General features: G+C 41.1%; 1 protein-coding gene across 2 annotated transcripts in view; it reads left to right on the forward strand.

Annotated features, from left to right (window-relative positions):
* The window catches only part of PEX7 (peroxisomal biogenesis factor 7), an 82,262-nt gene extending 69,492 nt beyond the window's left edge, over positions 1-12,770 (forward strand). For both annotated transcript variants that reach the window (XM_073337426.2, XM_073337424.2), the window contains one exon: positions 10,470-12,770. In XM_073337426.2, the coding sequence (XP_073193527.1) occupies positions 10,470-10,538 (69 nt within the window). In that variant the 3' untranslated portion in view covers positions 10,539-12,770. The remainder of the gene's footprint in view (positions 1-10,469) is intronic.
* The last annotated feature ends 14,314 nt before the right edge of the window (positions 12,771-27,084 follow it).

Here is a 27,084-nt window from a genome sequence, read left to right on the forward strand (position 1 = left end):
CCAGTGAATGCATCCAATGAAGTGAGCTGTAGCTCACGAAAGCTTATGCTCAAATATATTTGTTAGTCTCTAAGGTGCCACAAGTACTCCTTTTCTTTTTGAGAGAAAAAGATCCCATTTTTTGTTCAATTTGTGTATGGATTTCTTGGCTGGCTTTCTTAGTCATTATGAATGTTATTGGGGAATCCCTTTGTAGGCCTTTACAAACATCCCTTTTGTTTGGGTAAAATTCATCCTTGTGCATAAGGAACCACTGCAAGACAAGACCTTATGTGCAACTTGCCCCCACACACAAACACCAGGCTGCTAAAATGAGACTTAAGTGGTACATAGGCCTAGAGCTGGCCTAAATTTCACCCTTTGTCATTTGGTATTTTTAAACTGTCCCAGTATAGGTAGTCTTTCACCTGTGAAGTGGAAGGGTTAATATCAGCACATTAGACCTCAGTTTTGTGAAAGCTATAGTTGCTACAGCCATCATAAAGTTCCGTGGAAGCTATAATGTCACTATACTGGAAGGGGTTGTCATATCAGCAGTCAAATATTTCCATCTCTTTGATTTTAAAGTGTTATGAAAAGTGCACGGATCACCATCTTATTCAACAGATTTTTCACCTTGATTGTGTGTTCAAACTCATCGGATCTAGTGACTATAAAGCTTTGACTGCTTTTTAATTTGGTTTACCATGCTGAGCCAACACAGCAGAGTGTGAGCTGGATTCTGATTCTTTAATAAAACTGTTTGCTTAGTGCCAATGAGTTATATCAGTGCAACTTGATGGAAGACAAACAGGGTTTCATGAAGAGAACATTTGACCTGTACAACTGTTAATTACTGGTGATTATTTAAAAAAAAATGAAACCTTACTTGACTCTTAGATACAAAGATGGAGATTGCAAGGCTGGGGGTTAGGAAGCATGTTGTTTTGCTTGTAAACTGAATATATTTGATATGGAGTCACTGAGAAACAATAAACACGGACCCCTCACAATGCCACTTTTAGAGTGTCATATGTCAGCATAGAATGGCAAATTAAAGTTTGGATTAAACCTTTCTACAACACTGCATTGATTTTATCCGTAACTAAAGGATGGACCTGGGTTCTTTAAAATAGCTCTTTAAAGATTCTTTTCTTTAAACTATCTAACTGTGCAAGAGTGCATCCATTGTTGCAAATAGTTTTGAAAGCCCTCTGCACTTCACTGCCAGACTTGTCTTTCAGACCTGCAACTCAGACAAATTTAGACAGCACATCCTTCCTTCACCGTTAAGGTGTATTAACTGTTGTGTTTAGAAGATTGTTTCAAGTCTACAGAATCAGCTCCCCTTTACATATTCCATATCAGATCAAGAAAACAACTGTCTTCTATCTTTTGAAATAGATCCTAGCCAGTTTGTATAACATTCTAGAGGCTTGATCATGAAGCTAGTCAGTTCCTGTTTTCAGCTCCATGCTTTGTGACACTTTTTAATTGTCTGAAAAACAGGAGCAATGCCCCCTCCAAATCTCTTCCCTTCTTGGGAGAGTAATACATTTCTTTAGCAATGTTTGGGACATTACTATTTCTGGGCAGTGTATATAATTTGAATCCAGGTCTATGTAAGAACTTCTGGCCAGTTTTTTTTTCTGTATTCATCACAAATGATTATACAAATTAGAAACAATGTGTAATTTGAAAAATATGACACACAAACTAAAATGCTTGCAAATGAATTTTTTTCTTTTACGAAATTACAATATGCACCTCTCAATTTATGCATGAGGGTAGGGTTCAGTTACAGTTCATCTCTGATGCCTCTTGACCAAACATAGAGTCACAGTAATACTTGGGCTTTTCTAATCCAAGATGGAACCCCTTATTATTTTAAACCAATAGATGCATACCTCAAACCCAGCAGGTTAAGTGCATGGGGGAGGGGGTTAGTGCCACATGGCAAGGGACTTCGCTTACAACCATTTGCCTTTATCCCTTGTTCTTAAATTCACTTAAACCCCCTTTTTGTTTGTTTTACTTTTAATCTAAACCTGCCTAGTGCTGTTGAAGTGACTGCTAGCTCCAGTTAAAGTAATAAGCTGTGCTTTTGTCTCTTTAAAGAAGCAATGAACCTTATTACTACTTTGAGTGTTCCAGGAGAGGGCTGAACACTTCAGGGCAGACAGTTGGGGGAAATTTGGGACTTAAGAGTGTGTTGGGAGTCACCCTGTAAGTAGTAACCAAGGCTGGTGGAGACCAGCGTGGGGCTGTTGTGTTGTAGGCAGGCTGCTAGGGGCAGAGTGTTGAACCAGGACTGCACCACACACAGATTCAGGAACCTCCATTCCTGTCTGCTGGCTGTTGGTGTCCAGGCTCTGAGCCAGGGCACCAGAGCATTTAAGGCACCCAAGCTTACAGGGCAGGTTGTGAGATGACCTTTCACTGGTCTGGGTTGCACCCCAAAATGTTAGTGGATCTTCCTGCCATGACTTACCAAAGGTCAAGAGGAATGGGAGTGAAGGCAGAAGTGTTACCTACCCCTTGATTCACATTGTTGAAGAAATGGAATGGGGGAGGGAGGAATTGAGGGCAAAATTTCCTTTCCATTCTTGTCCGATTATGGGCTAGAAGAAATGGCCACCTGTCAAAATAAGTAGCAGGCCTAATAGCCATGTTTGTTAGCTTCACCAAACTTCCATCCCCTGTGTACGCAAGAGTGCTCAGGACCCTTTACAGATGTTTCATCATAATATAAGTAGCCCATAGAATTAAGCACAAAAAGAAGAAATGTTTCCTTGAGAAGAGGAGGAAGGGAAAGAATTGCAAATAGGAGTAAAAATGTAGCTACAATAACTTTTTTTAAAACCTATTGTAAAAGAAGAACTGTTATATGTCTTATTGAAACTCAGCATGGCAGAGACAAATGTGTAGAGTGTCAGGGTTCCTTCCCAACTCGGAACTCTAGGGTTGAAGTGACTGCTGTGGGGACCCGCATGAAAGACCTCCTAAGCTTATTCTTACCAACTTAGGTTAAAAACTTCCCCAGGGTACAAACTTTGCCTTGTCCTTGAACAGTATGCTGCCACCACCAAGTGTTTTAAACAAAGAACAGTGAAAGAGCCCCTTGGAGACTACTTCTCCCAAAATATCCCCCCAAGCCCTACACCCCCTTTCCTGGGGAAGGCTTGATAATAATCCTCACCAATTTGTACAGGTGAACACAGACCCAAACCCTTGGATCTGAAGAACAATGAAAAATCAATCAGGTTCTTAAAAGAAGAATTTTAATTAAAGAAAAGGTAAAAGAATCACCTCTGTAAAATCAGGATGGAAAATACTTTACAGGGTATTCAGATTCAAAACACAGAGGATCCCCCTCTGGGCAAAACCTTAAAGTTACAGAAAACAGGAATAAACCTCCCTCTTAAGACAGGGAAAATTCACATAAAACAAAAGATAAACTAATCCGCCTTGCCTGGCTTACGTATACTGGTTGCAGTATTGGAGACTTGGATTAGGATGGGTTGGAGAAAATGGATTTCTGTCTGGCCTCTCTCAGTCCCAAGAGAGAACAACCACTTAAACAAAGAGCACAAACAAAAGCCTTCTCTCCCGCCGCGCGCGCCCCCCCCCCATTTTGAAAGTATCTTGTCCCCTTATTGGTCCTTTGGGTCAGGTGCCAGCCAGGTTAGCTGCGCTTCTTAACCTTTTACAGGTAACAGGATGTTGCCTCTGGCCAGGAGGGATTTCATCGCACGGTATACAGAAAGGTGGTTACCCTTCCCTTTATATTTATGACAAGCTACAATAACTTTTTTTAAAACCTGTTGTAAAAGAAGAATTGTGTTATGTCTTATTGAAACTCAGCAGGGCAGAGACAAATGTGGAGCTATTTCCACCCGTGAGTGGTCACCACATAAGAGACAATTGCCTGTCAACCTAAGATTTGACTGGAAACCCTGGAAGGATATCTAGTGAAATCACTTCTGCCGTCCTGACTGTTGTTCAGAAACTTATTCAACTGTGGCATTGACATTTCTTTGCCAGGGTAAAGAAAGTAATTTCTGGAGCCTAATGAAAATACAGTGTCATTATTTAGATACATGCATATCTTGCTGAGTTTCAGTAAGAGCTTTATGTTTTTGCAATTTTTAGTTATTTTCTGAAAAATAGTACTTGGTTATTGGGTTTGGGGGTTTAGTGCCACCTTAGAGTACCGCAAAAATCAACCACTATCTTGAAGGATTTTTCCTCTTTTCTTGATCCTAAACAGTAAAGAGACAGTATGTCATCTAGGTAATTACACTAGGCTGAATGGATTGCCCTAGGGTTCTGGAAAAGGTCTCCGTCTATTGCAAAGCAAGGCTGTAGTGATGAATAGAAGACAGAGGTCCTGAAATAAATCAGCTAGTGGGATAACTGAAATGGCTGTGATAAATAAAAGAATATTGGAATTAAATGAGTTGGTGGAAAACAGCATTACTATCAGACACTAGGATAAACACTTTAAAGTGAAACAGTCATCCCATGTTTTATGAGTCAAACTATGAATTTCCAGTGAAGAATTAGTTTTCTGAGACTGTATCTGTACAATTCATATTTTTGGCTTTACATGAAGGGGAATAAAGCAATGTCCAGTTTGATTTATCTGCTGCAAATATATTTGCCTATTCCAGAAAATTACCTGGCATGATATTTATACTGCAGCAATAATAAAAGTACACTCACTTATGCACTGACTGTCTGACCCTCCTTTGTTGCAGAGGCTGGCTGTGGGCATCTCCCAATCTCACAGCATATTTCAGTAGCACATATAGCAATACTTCATAACTTCACGTACACTGATAGCACATGCAATCCAACAGGGTATTCATGTTCACCGGATCAAGACTTTTAAAATGACACCTCACAAGTTATATTTTGTACAAAACATGTCATAATTATATGACAGTGGTGAATATGGGGGTTCCAGGATGCTCCTCTGAGGTACAGAGTGCCACAGACATTAACAAATGCATCCATTTTGTTAGATTGTGTTTGCGTCATGTAGTTGTAACAGTAAGCTAACAGATGGGAGCATTGGCACTTTTGGGGGGGGGGGGGGAAGGGGCGTCTTTTTCAGCTGCATCCTTCCCTGAGCAATCAGTATTCATGGAATATCGTTATTTTACAATTAACCTTTAATTATTCCATTTCTCTCAACAATTTGTGATGGCAAAAAAATTGATACAATAGAACTGTATATTCCAGCACATAAGCAACATTGGTGTATTTGTCAGGTGTTCTGCAGCATATCTGTACAACGTTAATGAAAGTGTAGTGAAAATAGCTACCCAAAGCTAATTATTTGGTTTTTTTAAACGGTCGGAAGTATAAAAAACCCTGCCTTTTATATAGTAGCTTTCACCCAAAGATCAGAGTATTCTGCAGACTCTACCTACTGATATGCAGACTTGATCCAGGTCTGTTGAATTGAAGGCAAAGCTGTTTCAGCAACATTGTACAGTAGCTTTGGAATGAAAATGAATAATACTTTATATTTAAACTTCTTGTGAAGGGTTTTCAGTTATGAACAGTGGCTCAAATAATCTCTTCGTATACAATAAGATTATGTTCTATGGAATACCCTATTGAATACTGTTCTAAGTAAGAATTAGATAAACTTGTATAAAAAATATCAGGAAGTCGGTGGTTCGGGGTTTTTTTTTTTTTTAATTAAATACTGAAAGAAAAACTTGGAGCACTTCCAAAATTGTTGGGATATCTCTAGCTGGTGTACTAGGTACTTACACAGTCACCAAATCTGATAGAGCTCATATTCCAAATTATTCCTGTTCAGTTAGCACAAACACATAAGCTGTGGTTAATGTTGCATTAAAAGCTTGATCAAAATTATTGTTAAATCAATTGTGACAAAATATTTTACATTGTGTTGGCTTTCCCTCCCACTTAAGTTATAAAGCCATTGGCTTTATACAAATAAATTCATTGTATATTCACATCCTCACTAGATATTCTAGTACCATTAATAAAGAAAAACACTTCACACAGTTACTCACTAGGGCCTTCAGTGAGACTGTTCATGTGCTTAAAGTATTCAGATGCTTAAGTACCTTGCTGAATTGGGATTACAAGAGCCACCACATACTCTCTCAAACTGTAGTAGTTTTTATGGCATACATTTTAAGGGTGTAGTTTGTGTACCAAAATCCTAATGAAAGTCACCCAGCTGTTTTGGAACATAGGTAATCCCATCGAACATAGAATTCCTTGGATGATTGGGATGCCATCTATACATTGTTGTTCATTGTAAACCTACCGAAATATTAAATAAGAATGTCTTAGTTTAACTGTCTCTTGATTTTTCTGACTGGAATTTACCAAAGCAAAGGATAATTACAACTTCGACTTCATAAGGTTCTTCCTCTCTTCATTCATTAAAAGGTGGAGCCTTGGAAAACTTTACATAAAATGCGGGTTGTTACAAAAACACAGAAACCCATTTAGTTGGCATATTTGTATTGAATAATCCAGTAAAACCACACCACTCTTGAAATTAATCTCCATAGTCATCTCCACCTACACAATATAGAAATCATTTGTTTCTGTGCCGAGGTCTTACTTTCCATCATCTACTTTCGACTGTAGCACTTTATCATATTTAATTTGAGAGGACAGAATGGCATTTTCTCAAGCATATGTTCTGGGTTGTTAACTCAAAACTTACCATTTTGAATCTTGCTCAGAAGGTTCGCCCGTATGTTACTGATGGCAGATAAACACTCTTGGACTGAATTGAGACTTTTATTAAACTAGTTATATTTTAGGAGTTAGCAGATTGAAATTCTACGTAAGAACATCCAAACTGGGTCAGACCAAAGGTCCATCTAGCCCAGTATCCTGTGTTCTGACAGTGGCCACTGCCAGGTGCCCCAGAGGGAATGAACGAACAGGTAATCATCAAGTGATCCATCCCCTGTCGCCCATTCCCAGTTTCTGGCAAACAGAAATTAGGAACACCCTTTCTGCCCATCCTAGCTAATATCCGTTGAGGGACCTGTCCTCCATGAACTTACCTAGTTCTTTTTTGAACCCTAAGTTCTTTTTTGAACCCTAAGATGATGATTCAAAAGTAAGATTCAAAAATTTCTGCAGGACAGTGACCTCTCTTGAATTAGCTTTAGACCTCTGAGACGTGTAACTTTAATAAACCTTTCCTTTGTTGAAAATTTGTTCTTTTTGCATTTCTATGTACATATTCATACTGTACTCATCATACTATGACACACATTGTGAGTAAAAATTTTAATAATCATCTAGTAAATAAGAAATGCATTAGTCCACATTTTCTAACATAATTAAAATGTAAAAATTGACTCTGAATAAATGGGTGAAGCTAAAATTGCTTGACTGTATAAATTTAGTGTGTCCTCATAGTTAGCAAAAAGAAGCGCCAAAGTTAGTGTAAAGGCTATATTTAATTCTTAATCAGCATTTCAATCCTTACCAATGAGTGAGAATCAACCTTTTTTGAGGAAAATAACTGAAAAGTACAAATGCACACCAAAATTCAAATTAGGGATTTTAATCAAGGGTTTCTGCTAGCTGATTTAAATCAGTGATTTTAAGTCTCTTTGATTTAAATCAGTCACCCCTGCTCTTTGCATAGAATTTATTCATCACCATTTCCAACATGAGTTTTAAGTATGGACGTCACACTGCACAGGAAGATATGACCCAGAGTGATTTGCTAAAGGTTTATTTTCCTTCTCCGAACTAGCGACATGTACATATGATCAGAGAAAATTAGCGGTCGGGCGGAATTAACCCAAGTGGCCCTTGTCAAACTGCCTTTTGTATAGGCTCTGTTTATTCTTATTCTCACTAGAGTCAATGATTCTGTAACTCTGTTTATTCAGAGCTTGCTGTGAGATATTAATTCGGTTGATCATAGGTGGGGATTTCCCAGGGATTTTTCAGGTGCTATTCCATGTCTTGTTTCCTCTTGAAAGAAAGGATTGTCGATGTAGTAGTATCAACCCATACCTATGGGAAAGATAAAAAATACTTACTGTGTGTTTTATACAGTTGCCATACTGTGCGTTTTATACAATTGTGAACAGACATAATGTCATGAGATTTTGTTCCATTCTGTTTTAGGGTGTAAAGTACCTCAAATAACTAAGCAGTTACAACCAATTAAGGAAATACCACAAATGAGCAGTAACCATAAAATGGGACCACTACAGTGTATATCATACAAAATGAAGTTTGATTTCTAAATTTCTAGTATGCACCTGTTCATTCTAGTTTAATATTAAAGAATGTGAATTAGATTTATAGCAAAATGGTACCTGTTCTATAGGTCCTGATGTGTCTCCCATTGACATCCCTGAGAGAACACGACCCTTTGAAGATACTTTTCAAAAGTTGCTTTCACCCTCGTTTAGTGGCTTGTATTCATAGGCCAGCCGTGTCAATTTTATTCCTCTTCGGATCTCATTTTATCTCTTACTTTTGCCTTAATTTCTTTGTCCCTCCACTGCTCTGTAACAATCTACCTATTATATATCATTCTGTTACATAGTAGTTGATCTATTATCTGGTATTGTTACATTGTTAGAGAAGCTTTAACTGCATTATCAGATCTAAAGCATTTTGTAATCTGGTTTTATGAAAGGTTTTTTTTCCTGTCTGTTAATACTGATTTTATCCAGTGCTGTAGAATCATACCAGCCTTCATATTGTGATACTGAAATCTGCACCAAAAAGGGATTTTAGGGATTTGTTGTTTAGAAAAATTCAGACCAGCTTAGATTCTGCTGCTCTATTGTTTAGGTGCGGTCAGTGTCGATGACATCTTAGTCCCATCAGGTTAACGTGGAGCTCTCCTTGGAAAGGATGGATGATTGAATGGTCAGGGCTCTAGCCCTGGTCCGTGGGAGACTAGAGACCTTCTGTTTGCCATTCTGCCACAGACTTGTGCGTGAACTCATGCAAATTGCTTTAGTCTTTCTGCCTCTGTTCCCCATCTGTAAAATGGAGTAATAGCACTTCCCTATCTTACAGTGGTGTGAGGATAAATACATTTAAGATTTTGAGGTATTGAGATAGCACAGTAATATAGGCCATACCTGAGAGAGAGAGAGAGAGAGACAGAGACAGAGAGACACCAGCTCCTTGTGGGGAGGGGAAGTGGCCCTGAATCCAAGCCTTCATGGATCTCCTGGGTCATCCCCTACCACCCCTCAGAACCAGGCTATTTATGCTAAAGTATCTCTGCCCACTCCATGGACTGTAAGTGGTATATAGGAAAAATATGACCTTGCAAGCTCCTGCCCATATCCATGCATTTCATCCAACAGCAATGAAACCAGAATTAGTATGACACTTTCCGGGGTACCCAGGGTTGTGAAGCACCTCGCTATCACCTGCCCTTAGCATGGGGAAGCCTTGTCTGAGCCTGTTATATGTCAGCTCCCTGACTTTCCAGAACATGGGCAACACAAATAGATTTCTTTAGGCCTACGCAGACTCTTCTGTCCCTCTGTAGGTTAGCAATAGGTATTCTCCAGTCCCCAGTTCCTCCAAGCATCTCCCTGGAGTGTCCAGGCCATGGTCCTTTACACACGTGCATTATTTGCAGGATCACTACTCTCAAAGGAACAGTGCACCCTGCTGACCAGTTATACCCCAATCACCACTTCTCTTTTTGCGCATCACTCATATTGGCTTATAGTGCAAACAAGCAAAAGTTGATTTTGACAAAGAGTACAAATTCTAGTGAAAGCAAGTGGAAGTATTGGAAACATATATAAAATATTAGATTACATTACACACAAAATAAAAACCTAGCATGCATTCTAGAATCTAGATGTACTTAGCTAGTTATTATCATGTCTTTTAGAGCAAAAACTCACACACAGTCCTGCCAGCATAGAACAGCCAGGCTTGGCTGTTATCTTCCATTCATGAGCCATGCTGTCCTTTTTCCTGTTCAGTGGAAAGATGTAGGAGGATACCTCTGCCCGCCACCCCACATGTATGCCAATAATCTATTGTCTTTACTTGTAAATGGTACTCCCCTCCTGGTCTTTTTTTATTTCCTGTAAATTTCCTCTCCAAGATTTCAGTCTCTTGATTAGCATTTTGGTTCAGTATGCAAATAGACCTATATTGTGAAGGGGACAACACACAATGCCTAGCCAGGGAGACAAGTGCCTATTACCCCCTTGCCTGGAAGGAACCAGTCTGAAGCACGTTGCCTCCTGTTTTACCTGCCTTAACTTCATGGCCTTGAGAACGTAATATCCTGGGGCTGACATGACGACAGCCACACTGCATTTTACAACTCATATCCGAAATGAAGGCATTATCTGAACCCGAACCCCAAACATAGTTTTCTTTTTGTTCACAGCGCTGCGATCCTTTTGATTGTTGTGATCAAAACGACTTTCCCAGTAACCCTAACATGGCCTGTGTTTGCTTTGTAGGTGGCAGACTGCGCTTGGGATGAATTAGTGAAGAGCTATACGCCATCATGTCTGGCAGCTCCTGTGTAGAGATAACTGCTTTGTCCAGTGAAGAAAGAGAGCTGACTTGGCGGGAAGCTTTCTCTGCTCCCAGGAAACTCAACTCATACTAGATGTGTCAATAATGTGGCTTTAATCCTCATGTCTCTTTTTTAAATACAATTTGTAGTTTTAACTGAAGATGTTATGCATTTGAGGATACATTTTCAGTGAAGTATATGGGGAGCCCTATTAAGGATGGTTCAACTGTACACCCAGTGCTTAAGGCAGCAAAATAATGCCTGGGTTATCAAAGGCTGGCAGGGGCAGACATTTTGCTGGGGGCAGAGCCAGGCAGATTTGTCTTTGGGGAGTTACATGGGTAAACGTCTTAACAGTGGGAGATGTGAATCAAATTTCCTAATCCTGATAAAGAATAAAGACAAATCGCAATTTATTTTGAGATACTGGCGCGATTTAAAAAAAAAGAGGGGAGGCATGTTTACTGTAAAATAATGCAGCATCAACTTGAGGCTTGTGTCACTCAGTTGATTTGATACTGATACGTTTTGCTCCAAATTCGTGTCACATTATTTTCTTGTGTAATATGATGAATGCTGTTGATAGACCGTTAATGTCATACATTATAACAAGCTGCTTCCTTTGACCTTTTTGTTCACTGTTTCATGATGGCAGAAAAGATTATTTCCATTAAGTCTTTTTTTTCCCCATGTGTTTTCAGATAAAATGTTTGATGGAGGGTCATATCAAAAGAAATTCTGTTTTAGATTATGCTCAGAAATCACAAAATAGAGACAGATTGTGATGGGAAATCCTCAAAAGAATTAAGCATTCTTTTTTTTAATGCTTATCCAAACTTCTTTGAGGCTCTCGCACAGACATTGTAATAATCCTTGCCTCTGTCACATCCCTTTACCTTCAGAGACTCCTTCACAGGGCCCCCCACTTTCGGCAGCATCTTTGCAGGGCCTTAACTACTATTGAACTCAAATGTTGTATGCTCCTGGGTAGTGTATCCCAGAGTTGGTGAGATTTGCATTAAGCCATGGCCAAATGTCAGAGGGTGCTGAATCTGCTGGAGCATTGGAAGATACGGGGTGGGGAGAGAGCATTCAGAGATTAGGAACTGGATCTTATTTAAGAGTTCCAGGTAAAGGAGGAATGTGTCCTATTTTAGAGATAGGAACCAGGGGCTACTGGACAGCCATGCACAGAGAGCTGTGCCTAGATTAGGAGGCAAAGTGAAATATTAAATTCTTTTCCACTTCTGAGATGTTTGGATTCTGCATGGTTCTTTTCTTTTTTTTAATCAGGTGATCTGTTCCTGCATACCAAGCCCTGTAGCTGAATTAGAAACAAAAGTTTTGATTGTGTGGTATTATAAAATATGACACAGATTTTAAAATCATTATGATGCTTTTTCATTTTAGGTGCTAAGAAATGACACAACCATAAAGCTATGCTGCTTATAGCATTTACTAGTACCATGGGCCATAAAACCCACGCCTATGCATTAAAATTGATTATTTTTAACCTTAACAGTCCTTTCCTTTCATCTCCCTTTTCTGCTTAATATGCAAGTAACGTGTCCAAGTGGGTGGAGGTCATGGAATATCTGTATATATTATGTGTAAGTATGGAGGATATTTTTAATTAGATAAGATATACTGTTATAGTACATGCATTTGAAAGCTAAACATGGAAAAGCCAAGTATGAGGCTACAAACAATCTCAGCCTTTCATCTGAGTTGTCATTAGCAGGATGAAAAGATGCTTTCAGTGTGTCACCTGTACATCCCACAAATGAATTAAACTTTCTCCTTAGCTACCTCCCTATCCCCCCTTCCGCCCCCCCGGTGCACTGTCTAACTTTCATTTAAGAGCTGCTGAGTCAAGATTTTACTCTTGAAAAATGAGTGAACTCAAAAGCTCAGTGTGGCTTTTAGCCTTACCGTATAATCTCTAAATGGGAAGAATGTGCTGTTATAAACATTTTTGCAGTGCTAACTAATTTGTAATTCTCAGGGTATCCTTGCTAGACGTGTTCACTTTAGGAAAATAAATTGCTGTTAAGGATGACAGCTCTATCTTCTAATTTTTCACTAGTCATATTCAAAATAGACCTTTAAGTACAAATGTCTTGAACATTTAATCCATTCTTTCTATTTTTAAGGACAGTTTTTAGTTGTTGGTGCACAGGCTTTTTCTTGAGTCAACATCAATATTGTCAATTTAAAAATAAAAGTGTATTTATTGTTCTAATATCAATGGCACACTGTGGTAAATAGTAAGTTTATTGTTGGAAAGACTGTTGTACTTATTTTACCAATAACGTTCTAGCAGCAGTGATCAGAAAGGCAAATACAGTAAAAGTGTGCTTACGAAGACCTTGTCATACTCATAATGAGTAGTGTCTTTTTGGTGAATGGTAGAGATCATATTTTCCTCAATATTGTTGCAAACCCTGTTACCTTTTATGTAACTTTTTCTATTTGTTTGTGTGATGGGTTCCCCCCAGGGTGCCACCTGGAACTGGGGTACCACTGAGCCCCCCGACCCACCAGCCTGGGCTCCCTCTCACACTGTGCTGTTGTGACAAGCTGCAGCGCCTTCCAGGCTGCACTTTCACCAGCATTCACACAGGTAGGGATGCACCAGCCACAGATACACACAGGCTCTCTTAACCACCAGCTTCAGAGGCTGGGACCCCAGAGCAGAATCTTCCTGCCCTGGTGAAATCTGTCCAGTATATGGGTTTAATACCCAGTCTGCCTCTCCCTCAATGTGAAGAAAACAATGCACACTTCTGGTAACCAAGCAGAGATTTTTCCCCAGCACTCCAGTCAAAGCTCACTGGTTTAAATTAAAATAAAAACAAGTTTATTAACTACAAGAGAGAGAGATTTTAAGTGATAAGTAATAGCAAACAGATCAAAGCAGATTACTTAGCAAATAAACAAAAAACACACACTAAGATTAATATACTAAATAGATTGGATATGAATTAGCAGATTCTCACTCTGATAAATGATACGAGCAGTCTGCAGATCCTTAAGGGGATCTTGCTTTACAGCTTGGAATGCCCAGGTGTTTCATACATAGATGGGAATCCTTTGTTTCAAAACTTGACCAGACTGGTTTGTGGAAAAATACTGACATCCCAAAATGGAGTCCAGAATCATGTGGCCGGGTCGCACATCCTTGCAGTGTTATAGCAGCCATTATTTACAGGCTGGCCAAAACGCCTACAGGAAGGTTAAGCTATTGCACAATCCATTGTCTTTGCTAATGGGCTCATTTGAAATATAGCTCCCTAGTCAATATTCATAACTTGAGATACAAAAATAATACATGCATACCAATAGGACAATCAGGTTCAGCAGATCATAACTTTTCCAATCCTACGAGTCATCTTGTATAATATGTATCATAATTATGCCCTAATCATATAATATCACTCTGAAGAATATGAGGTGCAGTGTCACAGTATGTAACTTAGTTTTGATAAAATAGTGCTCTTTCAATCTGTTCTGCTTGTGCGATCGTGTGCCAAGAGTGCAAGTGTCCTCACTGTTCACTACTATAGGCTGGCCTTCAGTTCTGGTGTTCCCCTACACGTTCCCTTCACAGTGAGGGATAAAATGAGGTTTCCTTCTGTGGTAGTAAGGAGGTTCTTGAACTCTACCACTCTCAAGGCTAATTTCCAGTTTTACATTTTTTTCTTTTTGGGAAAGGTTTCTACCATTTTCATTGCAGAAATAACACTCAGATTGCTGTGTCCACACACACGCTGCACTTATTTGTGTGTGGTACTAAAACTTTTGGGGGCACATCCCATGATACTTAATACTGCAGCAACCTGAGCCACACTGATTTTTTTCCAGTGAGTTATTTGTGTTCCCCTGGGCATATGGGTGGAATTACTGGGAAGCACTGGAGGACTAGCAGCACTGTAATGGCACTAGCCCTGTGTCCACATTGCAGAGTGGCCATGTTAGCTGACAAGTTGTGCTCTCTTGAGCTGTAGCTGGCCAGCCAACCTGTGTTAAAAACACTGCACTCAGGGTATTTTATGTGTGGATGTGGATAGAGTTGGGGACAACACCTGAGTTATAACTTAAAGTTAACTTTACAGTGAAGACAAGCCCTGAGAGGCAGCACATGCTATTGTGGACTAAGCATGGGACTGAGAGTTTCTTTGTTCTGAGGCCTTGAGCAAGCCACTCTACCCACCGACTTGCAGTTTGTTTGTCTGAGGCACCAAGCATCCTCATCTGATATTGACGCCCCTGGCTAAGCCATTTTTGACACACCCCAGCAATTTAAATCCTGGGTTACTCCCGTATGCCCTAGAAGTGGCTGTGACAAAAGTGCTTTTTTCATCTGCACCTGGTGAGAAGAGTGGGACCAATGCAGACTTTGTCACAATTATCCACACGTTTGCCACCTCAGGATTAGATTGTTGCAAAGTGCTCTACGTGGGTCTACATCATAAGACCATTGGAAACTGAAGGTGGTGCAATATTCCATGGCCTACTTATTTAATGGGGTTTTCATTCCAAGAACACATAAACCAGGGCTCTGAGATCTGCAGTGGCTTCTAGTAAGTTTCTGAATGAAATCCAGCATGTTAACCCATATAGAGATCCTTTCCCATCTTGGCCTGTTTAACTGTGAGTTTGTGCCACTCTTTATACTGGGCTGCTGACATTGAGCAGTGAAGACATTTGAGCTGGAGCACCTTTGCTATAAAAGGGAAGGAGCTGCTGACGACAGAACATTTTGTCTGAAAGCTCTTCGGTTTTGACACTCACTCTTCCCTAGTCTTGGTCCATGAGAGCCTGAATCTTCTAAGTACACTACAAAACCATCTTTTCCCAGAGGCTTTTTGGACAGGAAAAGGGTGATTCAGAGTAATATTATCCCCACTTTGCCAAGTGGATCTCTCTGTCTCTCAAGGTGGATGAGCAGTCCTTTATTGTGTTGTGTATTTTAATATTCAGAATCTGCATCTAGTAAACAGGATGAATGCCCGTGGGGCCTCTTATAAATACAAATATTGATATTAAAGGGGTAAGAATGGCAGACAATCATTTGGAGTACAGGACAAACCAAAGTTGAAAATGTACAGAGCACCAGCATTCAGAGAGGAGGAAAGAGGCCAAGGTGGAAGATAAAAGATGGGAGAAAGAAGTGGGGGAAGGGAGATGAGGTAAAATTGGAAGGGAAGGGAAGGAGAGAATTTGAAAAACAGTAGACATGAGAAAATGGTGTTGGAGGGGACTGGATGGGTGAGACAGGGAAAGAGAAATATAAGGAGATGGAGGAAGGCAATAATCTAGAAAAGACACAATGCTGAGTTCAACTGGTGAAAACCTGGTCCTGTTGAAGTCCGTGGGAGTTTTGTCCTGGATGGGGCCAGGATTTCACCCACTGAACTGGCAGAGTCAAGTAAGGGGTAAGGGCAAAAATGAAAATAGATAAAAATGGGACAGAAGGGGAGGCAAGTTACAAGAGACAGATCAACATGGGTGGGGGCAACGAGAGAATAGAAAACACTAACATATATCAGGAACTGAGCCAATATCAGAATTGCTTGGTTGATGGAGCTAGTGGAAGCAAAGCTTCCAGGAATGAAGACCACTTGACATGCATTCAACTTGAAGCTTCCAGAAATGTATGTTGTAAAAAATAAACCACTTGAAAGCTGTTGTAATTCATTTTTTGCTCCTTATGTTCACATACACCTGTTGGAAAAGAAACATCTTTACCCTTTATTTCAAAGGCAAGAGTAACCTGTTTTCCCCCTCCTGCAATTTCTCTCCATCATTGGGTTTTGATGATTATGCTTGTTTTCTCTTTTCTTTATTCTAACTAGTTACCTATTTTAATTCTGAAATATTAATCAGGGAATGGGGGTAAGGAAATTGGAATCATGTTTGGCTAAGGGCAGGAATGGTGTTAGGATATAGCTATTCAGGCCTGTCTGTAAAGGCCTATACTCTAAGAATTAGGTGTATTCTTATCACTTGGCTAGTGATAGAGGTATAAAAGAAAGAATCAAAATCACTGTCTGCTGGTGTAAGGGCCTTCTCTTACTGTGACAGTCTGAGGCCCTGTTCTTAGGCTAAGGCCTTTGGCTAAGCAGCAGAGGCAGCCATAAGCTGGGAAGCGAACGGTCACATCCTCACATTCCAAACTAGTCACATTGAAATAAGGTGCTATTGGGCTGTTAGGCACTATCAGGACAGGATTGTATTCCTATCACCTCCAGAGAAAGGGAAGTGCCTAGAAAATGTAAAAGGAAACTTAGTTTGATAGCATCCTGTCTGGCAAGAACTCACTTATCAATAGCTGGGATGTGAAATCCTCACTTCTGTATTGTTTTGTCATTATAGTTCCCACTTTGCTGTTGTTTGTCTGTATAATCTCTGTCTGGTTCTGTGATTGTTCCTGTCTGCTGTATAATTAATTTTGCTAGGTGTAAACTAATTGAGGTGGTGGGATATAATTGGTTACATAATCATGTTACAATATGTTAGGATTGGTTAGTTAAATTTCAGGAAAATGATTGGTTAAGGTATAGCTAAGCAGAACTCAAGTTTTACTATATAATCTGTAGTCAATGGGGGGTGGGGGTGGGCATGTGGGTGTGTGAGATGGGAACAGGGTATGGGGGTAAGAAAATTGGAATCATGTTTTGCTAAGGGCAGGAATGGGAACAGGGACACAGGTGTAAGGCTTTGCGGTGTCAGAGCTGGGAAGGAGGATACTAAGGAAGGAAACTGGAATCATGCTTGCTGGAAGTTCACCCCAATAAACATCGAATTGTTTGCACCTTTGGACTTCGGGTATTGTTGCTCTCTGTTCATGCGAGAAGGACCAGGGAAGTAAGTGGGTGAAGGAATAAGCCCCCTAACATCTTGGTGCCGGTGACTCGGATGCATCGCATTGGATAGGTGAGTGGCAGCCTGTAAGTCCCCCTCCCCAACAGTCCGCGCAGCTGCTTGGAGGGGGTATCGCGAACTCTCGTGATGGTAGTTGTGGGTTCTGGCAAGCCAGGGTAAAGGATTTTTTGGATAAATGGATAAGGGAGGACCAGGGCCCATACCAGGTACAGGGGTCAACCTGGGATAAGATTAAAAAGGAAATGGAGGAAGTGTTAGGAGACCCAGAGGTATGGGGGGTGGCTGAGGAGCCCACCCTCCTTGGTATATGGGTAGGGGAAGAAGGTCCCTGCCCATGGGGACTGAATGTCTCCCAGGGAAAAGAGGCACTTCAGTCTGCTTGAGAGGTTTGAAGTAAGGGCAGCATTATGGGAAGCTGCCAGTAATCTTTCAAGTTTGGTGCTGCTTCAGCAAGGGCTGCTGAAGGGTTGTAAATTAGTTAGGGATAGTGAAAGATGATTTGGCACAAAAGGGTTTAAGGTCAAAAGCAGAGTTAACAGACCACCTTTAGAGACTGGATCTGAGACTTGGTCCTAGGGGAGTGGAGGAAAAAAAAAAATAAAAGTTTCAAAGTGCAACCTGCCTTTCCACACTCTTTTGTTTTTCTGAAGTTTTAATGGAGGGTACTTTGGATACTTATGTGAGATGTCAAGAAGGAAGTTTTTGTTTAATGATAAAACCCAGTTATATACATGTAACTGTATGTGCAACTCTGTGCAGTTACATTGGATGGAAGCTTGGTAATTAAATTATCCAAGGGGGTCAGGTAGAGTGGCTACTACCACCACTACGCTTCTGTCCCCAGAAGCCTTTATAGCTATTCTGAGGGAAAATGGGCCCTTTTCCCACAGAAATGGTCTATAAGGGACTGCTGCAGGCAGCAGGTAGAGAGAGAATCTGAGCAAAATTATTTGACTATTGGGTAATGTAATCAAAATCACTAAAGGATGGAAGAGGTTTCTTTTGGAACTTAACTTGGCTGCCCCTGGTTGTGTCTAGTTGTACAAGATGGAAGTGTAATCGGGGTACAGTTATGTAAAAAGAGTAATTACAGTGCAAGGGATGTTAGGCAAAACAGAATTTTGTGTGTATGTGTGCACAGGTAAAAGAAAAGGAAAAGGGGAGGAATGATGGGAACACTGAACCTTGGGATGGCTCTGGGGGATCAGATTGTTGCTTTGGTGGGTTCTGCATGAAAACTCTGTAGGCATGGGGGAGGCAGTTATACCTTGTGTAAAATTAATTTGGCTAATATGATGTTATGGAGGTTAAACTATATGGAAGGAATTTGCATTTTCCCAGGACGTGTGCAGTGTATATTGGAAAAGGAGTAAAAGAAATGCAAATAAAACATGGTACTTCATTAAAATCCTAATAGGGCTCCAAAAGGAGCCACAATAGGTTGTGCTTTCTTTTTCAGATCGCTGTGTTTTGGAGCAGGAGATGAAAGTGGAAAGTAATCAGAACTCTGGTGGAAGTAAAATGCTTCCCTTTTAAGACAGTGTCTGAGCTGCTAACAGCTTTGGATCCAAAAGCAAGCTAGTAAGCCTCTGTGTGTAAATGCAAATTACCTAGCTGATGGGCACAAAGGAGCTGCAAATAATGAATACATCCAGTCAGCAAACAAGCTACTAGAAGACTCAGATTATGGCCCTTCAGGAAAGGGAGGTGAAAAAAACAAGTCAAGCCTGAAAATAAGGGGGACAGGTTAACCTTAAGGGGTGTGTGTGTGTGTGTGTGTGTGTGTGTGTGTGTACAGTGCTAAAATCTGAAGCTGTGTCTCAGCTATTACCTGAGAATAAACTTAAAGCTTGGTACAGCAGAGAAACTATTGCAAACTTGGTCTGTTTGAGGGGAAACTGAGGGGAAACTGAGGGGAAACTGAGGTACACCATCTCATAAATTTCATAAATGACCAGTGAGTGAGGTAATTCACTAGCCTGACTATAGAACAAAATAAGGACAGTCTGGAGGTAATTCTTCTGTTTTTCCTGCAAGTAGCAAGGACATTTGTAAAAGAAAGTGGTATTATTATTAAGCAATAATCTGTCCCCACCATGGGGAAGGAAATTGTTTCTTTTGTTTTTCAGACACTCTACAAGCAAGCTGGCGCCAGCGGGAAAAATAACCCAGAATACCATGGATCTATGTTTTGTGTTGTTTGTCTGTGGTGTTTGTCTTGTTGCTAGCATTGTTGTGTTTTAATGAACAGAAAACCTCATGATGTGGGTGGGGGATGGCTTCCAAAGGCTGGCCTTGGGGGGGAAGATGTGTATGGGAATGCAAATTCTCAACTAGGAGGCCAGCACCTGTGTAATAGCTACCGTGATACCTGGAAATGGAATGGCAACTAAGGTGGCCCCCACAAGCCCTATGGAAATAATGAGAAGGGGAGGAGCTCACTGGAAATCAATGGGGGTGTGTGTAAAATAGTGTAAATTAATAGATGATGTTTGGATGTGCCCCTCTCCTACGACTATAGAGGAGCGGGATCAATGGCCTATGCAAGGGGTGGACAATTGGGTGTACTGTGTATAAGGTGTTTTGCTGGGAATGTACATATTACTGGGGGCACAATTACACCAGCCCATAACCAAACTATACCCATCTACATGCTGCTATATGGACTTTGGTGCACAAATGGATCTGTGAATCTTATTGCTGTGAATAAGCCAGGGCTTACTGCCTGATTCCATACCAAGTGGTCAAGCTGGTTTGGACAATATCCCATTTCTCTGTGAACATTCAATGGACTTGTGATATGGACAAAAGCATACAAAACTTGAAGGAGCAGCTTGTTGCAACTGCCAGCAACTGGACACAAGATCGTGACCCTGTCGAAGGAGGAGAGGCAGTATTTTGGGGGTGTCTCGGATGTTGGACCATACTGCAGTGGTCAGGACTTGGTGTTGCTGTGGATTTTGTATTGTTAACTGTACTTGTGTTACGTTGCATAGGGAGATAACCTATTAGGAATGTAATAAGCCCTCCAAACCCTGCAGTGTACTAGACAACCCGGACCCAACCTTCTCAGGCCCACTCTAATGGGAAGTCTGGAACACTAATTGGAATAGGTGTGGTATGCCCGTATGAGAGAAGGTGCAGGGCACAATACTACACAAGGGGCAGTGGGACAAATGGAATATCGACACCTTCCACCTTGATGCCTGGCCCTATCAGGAAATGTGTCGCCATATGTCCTATGCTTTTCCAGGGATACCTGGGCAGGAGGATCCCAAAAGAAAAAAAAAGGGGTGGAGTGTTAGGATATAGATATTCAGGCCTGTCTGTAAAGGCCTATACTCTAAGAATTAGGTGTATTCTTATCACTTGGCTAGTGATAGAGGTATAAAAGAAAGAATCAAAATCACTGTCTGCTGGTGTAAGGGCCTTCTCTTACTGTGACAGTCTGAGGCCCTGTTCTCAGGCTAAGGCCTTTGGCTAAGCAGCAGAGGCAGCCATAAGCTGGGAAGTGAATGGTCACATCCTCACATTCCAAACTAGTCACATTGAAATAAGGTGCTATTGGGCTGTTAGGCACTATCAGGACAGGATTGTATTCCTATCACCTCCAGAGAAAGGGAAGTGCCTAGAAAATGTAAAAGGAAACTTAGTTTGATAGCATCCTGTCTGGCAAGAACTCACTTATCAATAGCTGGGATGTGAAATCCTCACTTCTGTATTGTTTTGTCATTATAGTTCCCACTTTGCTGTTGTTTGTCTGTATAATCTCTGTCTGGTTCTGTGATTGTTCCTGTCTGCTGTATAATTAATTTTGCTAGGTGTAAACTAATTGAGGTGGTGGGATATAATTGGTTACATAATCATGTTACAATATGTTAGGATTGGTTAGTTAAATTTCAGGAAAATGATTGGTTAAGGTATAGCTAAGCAGAACTCAAGTTTTACTATATAATCTGTAGTCAATGGGGGGTGGGGGTGGGCATGTGGGTGTGTGAGATGGGAACAGGGAATGGGGGTAAGAAAATTGGAATCATGTTTTGCTAAAGGGGGAGATGGGAACAGGGAATGGGGGTAAGAAAATTGGAATCATGTTTTGCTAAAGGAGGAAATAGGAACAGGGAATGGGAGTAAGGAAGTTGGAATCATGTTTGGCTAAGGGCAGGAATGGGAACAGGGACACAGGTGTAAGGCTTTGTGGTGTCAGAGCTGGGAAGGAGGATACTAAGGAAGGAAACTGGAATCATGCTTGCTGGAAGTTCACCCCAATAAACATCGAATTGTTTGCACCTTTGGACTTCGGGTATTGTTGCTCTCTGTTCATGCGAGAAGGACCAGGGAAGTAAGTGGGTGAAGGAATAAGCCCCCTAACATCTTGGTGCCAGTGACTGACTCGGATGCATCGTATTGGATAGGTGAGTGGCAGCCTGTAAGTCCCCCTCCCCAACAGTCCACGCAGCTGCGTGGAGGGGGTATCGCGAACTCTCGTGATGGTAGTTGTGGGTTCTGGCAAGCCAGGGTAAAGGATTTTTTGGATAAATGGATAAGGAAGAACCAAGGCCCATACAGGTGCAAGGGTCAACCTGGGATGAGATTAAAAAGGAAATGGAGAAAGTGTTAGGGGACCCAGAGGGATGGGGGGTGGCTGAGGAGCCCACCCTCCTTGGTATGTGGGTAATGGAAGAAGGTCCCTGCCCATGGGGACTGAATGTCTTCCAGGGAAAGGAGGCACTTCAGTCTGCTTGTGAGAGGTTTGAAGTAAGGGCAGCATTATGGGAAGCTGCCAGTAATCTTTCAAGTTTGGTGCTGCTTCAGCAAGGGCTGCTGAAGGGATGTAACTTAGGAGTAGTTAAAGATGATTTGGCACAACAGGGTTTAAAGTCAAAAGCAGAGTTAACAGACTAGAGACTGGAGCTGGGACTTGGTCCTGGGGGAGTGGAGAGAAAGAAGGGGAAGGAAAAAAAAAGTTTCAAAGTGCAACCTGCCTTTCCACACTCTTTTTTTTCTGAAGTTTTAATGGAGGGTACTTTGGATACTTATGTGAGATGTCAAGAAAGAAGTTTTTGTTTAATGATAAAACCCAGTTATATACATGTAACTGTATGTGCAACTCTGTGCAGTCACATTAGATGGAAGCTTGGTAATTAAATTATCCGAGGGGGTCAGGTGGAGTGGCTACTACCACCACTAGGCTTCTATCCCCAGAAGCCTTTACAGTTTTCTGAGGGGAAATGGGCCCTTTTCCCACAGAAATGGTCTATAAGGGACTGCTGCAGGCAGCAGGCAGAGAGAGAATCCGATCAAAATTATTTGACTTTTGGGTAATGTAATCAAAATCAATAAAGGATGTAAGAGGTTTCTATTGGAACTTAACTTGGCTGCCCCTGGTTGTGTCTAGTTGTACAAGATGGAAGTGTAATTGGGGTACAGTTGTGTAAAAAAGAGTAATCACAGTGCAAGAAATGTTAGACAAAAGAGAATTTTGTGTGGTAAAAGAAAAGGAAAAGGGGAGGAATGATGGGAACACTGAGCCTTGGGCTGGCTCTGGGGGATCAGATTGTTGCTTTGGTGGGTGTGCATGAAAACTCTGTGGGCATGGGGGAGGCAGTTACACCTTGTGTAAAATTAATATGGCTAATATAATGTTATGGAGGTTAAACTATATGGAAGGAATGTGCATTTTCCCAGGACGTGTGCAGTGTATATTGGAGAAGGGGTAAAAGAAATGCAAATAAAACATGGTACTTAATTAAAATCATATTAGGGCTCCAAAAGGGGCCACAATAGGTTGTGCTTTCTTTTTCAGATCTGTGTGTGTTTTGGAGCAGGAGATGAAAGTGGAAAGTAATCAGAACTCTGGTGGAAGTAAAATGTTTCCCTTTTAAGACAGTGTCTGAGCTGCTAACAGCTTTGGATCCAGAAGCAAGCTAGTAAGCCTCTGTGTAAATGCAAATTACCTAGCTGATGGGCACAAAGGAGCTGCAAATAATGAATACATCTGATCAGCAAACAAGCCAGTAGAAGACTCAGATTATGGCCCTCCAGGAAAGGGAGGTGAAAAAACAAGTCAAGCCTGAAAATAAGGGGGACAGGTTAACCTTAAGGGGTGTGTGTGTGTGTACAGTGCTAAAATCTGAAGCTGTGTCTCCGCTATTACCTGAGAATAAACTTAGAGCTCGGTACAGCAGAGAAACTATTGCAAACATGGTCTGTTGCACAAGAGGGGAAACTGAGGTACACCACCTCATGAATTTCATAACTGACCAGTAAGTGGGATAATTCACTAGCCTGACTATAGAACAAAATAAGGGCAGCTTGTTGCAAGGCTAGTGGTAATTCTTCTGTTTTTCCTGCAATTAGCAAGGAAATTTGTAAAAGAAAGTGGTATTATTATTAAGCAATAATCTGTCCCCACCAGGGGGGTGGAAATTGTTTCTTTTGTTTTTCAGACACTCTACAAGCAAGCTGGCACCAGCGGAAGAATAACTGGATCTGTGTTTTGTGTTGTTTGTCTTGTTGCTAGCATTGTTGTGTTTTAATGAACAGAAAATCTCATGACATGCGTGGGGGATGGCTTCAAAAGGCTGACCCTGGGGAGGAAGATGTGTATGGGAATGCAAAATGCTCAACTAAGAGGCCAGCACCTGTGTAATAGCTACCGTGGTACCTGGAAATGGAATGGCAACTAAGGTGGTCCCCACAAGCCCTTTGGAAATAATGAGAAGGGGAGGAGCTCACTGGGAATCAATGGAGGGGTGTGTAAAATATGTAAATCTATAGAAGATGTTTGGATGTGCCCCTCTCCTGTGACTATGGAGGAGCAGGATCAATGGCCTATGCAGCGGGTAGACAATTGGGTGTACTGTGTATAAGGTGTTTTGCTGGGAATGTACATATTACTGGGGGCACAATTACACCAGCCCATAACAAAACTACACACATCTACATGCTGCTATCTGGACTTTGGTGCACAAATGGATCTGTGAATCTTATTGCTGTGAATAAGCCAGGGCATGCTTCCTGATTCCATACCAAGTGGTCAAGCTGGCTTGGACAATATCCCATTTCTCTGTGAACATTCAATGGACTTATGATATGGACAAAAGCAAGCAAAACTTGCAGGGGCAGCTTGTTGCAACTGCCAGCAACTGGACACATAAGATCGTGACCCTGTCGAAGGAGGAGAGGCAGTGTTTTGGGGGTGTCTCGGATGTTGGACCATAGTGCAGTGGTCAGGACTAGGTGTTGCTGTGGATTTTGTATTATTAACTGTACTTGTATTACGTTGCATAGGGAGATAACCTATAAGTAATGTAGTAAGCCCTCCAAACCCTACAGTGTACTAGACAACCCGGACTCAACCTTCTCGGGTCCGCTATAATGGAAAGTCTGGAACACTAATTGGAATAGGTGTGGTATGCCCATACAAGAGAAGGTGCAGGGCACTATACTACACAAGGGGCAGTGGGACAAATGGAATATCGACACCTTCCACCTTGATGCCTGGCCCTATCAGGAAATGTGTCGCCATATGTCCTATGCTTTTCCAGGGATACCTGGGCAGGAGGATCCCAAAAGAAAAAATAGGGGTGGAGTGTTAGGATATAGATATTCAGGCCTGTCTGTAGGTTTATTCTTATCACTTGGCTAGTTCTAGAGGTATAAAAGAAAGAATCAAAATCACTGCCTGCCAGTGTAAGGTCCTTCTCTTACTGTGACAGTCTGAGGCCCTGTTCTTAGGCTAAGGCCTTTGGCTAAGCAGCAGAGGCAGCCATAAGCTGGAAAGCGAACGGTCACATCCTCACATTCCAAACTAGTCACATTGAAAGAAAGTGCTATTGGGCTGTAAGGAATACAATCCTGTCCTGATAATGCCTATTGCCTCCAGAGAAAGGGAAGTGCCTAGGAGATGTAAAAGGAAACTTAGTTTGATAGCATCCTGTCTGGCAAGAACTCACTTATCAATAGCTGGGATGTGAAATCCTCACTTCTGTATTGTTTTGTCATTATAATTCCCACTTTGCAACTGTTTGTCTGTATAATCTCTGTCTGGTTCTGTGATTTTTCCTGTTGGCTGTATAATTAATTTTGCTGGGTGTAAACTAATTAAGGTAGTGGGATATAATTGGTTACATAATCATGTTACAATATGTTAGGATTGATTAGTTAAATTTCAGGAAAATGATTGGTTAAGGTACAGCTAAGCAGAATTCAAGTTTTACTATATAGTCTGCAGTCAATCAGGAAGTGGGTGGGGTGTGGGTAGGGGAAATAGGAACCATGTTTTGCTAAAGGGGGAAATGGGAACAGGGAATGGGGATAAGGAAATTGGAATCATGTTTGGCTAAGGGCAGGAATGGGAACAAGGACTCAGGTATAAGGCTGTGTGGTGTCAGAGCTGGGAAGGGAGATACTAAGGAAGGAAACTAGAATCATGCTTGCTGGAAGCTCACCCCAATAAACATCGAATTGTTTGCACCTTTGGACTTCAGGTATTGTTGCTCTCTGTTCATGTGAGAAGGACCAGGAAAGTAAGTGGGTGAAGGAATAAGCCCCCTGACAAGTACTTGTGGCACCTTAGAGACTAACACATTTATCTGAGCATAAGCTTTCCTGAGCTACAGCCCACTTCATTGAATGCATCCGATGAAGTGAGCTGTAGCTCACGAAAGCTCATGCTCAAATAAATGTGTTAGTCTCTAAGGTGCCACAAGTCCTCCTGTTCTTTTTGCGAATACAGACTAACACGGCTGCTACTCTGAAACGAGTTTAAGGGTGGCTACAATATTTCCCAGCTTCTGTTAAGTGCTATGGTAAGTCTTTAGGAGGTGTTTCTTATGCACACACAACCTCTATCGAAAGCAATAAGAATTCAGGAACAGGCCCACGCTATATAACAAATAAGTGAGCCATTACAATGAAATTGAAGACAAACTTAGAGCCCTGAGTTCACCATTCCCTATTTGTCCAAATTCTGTCCTTTCTCATACTTTTTTTGTAAACAAAAAGGAAATATAAACTCATTACTGTGTTTAAAATACAAAATAAAAGTTTATTTACCATACACCGCTAGCGAGAGTGTATTCTTACTGTTAGTGAATGAGACCTGGGCATGTATAGTTTTCAAATGCTGAAGATTGAAAGTTATAAAGTTCCATCACTTTTCCTGAGGCCACTGACTATTGAAAAAGTGGGTGCTGGGAAGGGCAAAAGGTTAGACCTTTCCACATATTCAAGGTGATCTATTTCTACTTCAATTAACATTTAAAACCTTGTGGAAAATCTTCTTGACTCCCTCCAATCATTCAAGAGAAAGGATGGGCTAATTTACTCCTACCAGAATTTTCATCAAATTGTAAAACTTGGCTTTGGATAATTTGTGTAACCATCAATGTTCCCAATAAATACCTCTGAGAGTACCCTCTTTTTGAAGCGAGACTATCCATCACTTGTCTCGTGAAAATGATTTATTGTAATATTCTGTATCCATCCCAGAGAACCGATGGTGGCCAAAGGATTAAATCCCTGTACAATAGATGTCACTTACTAGATTATCTTCATGATTTCCAGGAGATAGAGTTTCGCAGCACGTATACTAGCTATACTAGAGGGGACTCCATATGGCAACCCTTTATTGCCCATTTTTGAACCATAAATCTTTCCAATAG

Source organism: Lepidochelys kempii, chromosome 3 (assembly GCF_965140285.1).
Source record: "Lepidochelys kempii isolate rLepKem1 chromosome 3, rLepKem1.hap1, whole genome shotgun sequence".
Lineage (NCBI taxonomy): Eukaryota > Metazoa > Chordata > Testudines > Cheloniidae > Lepidochelys > Lepidochelys kempii.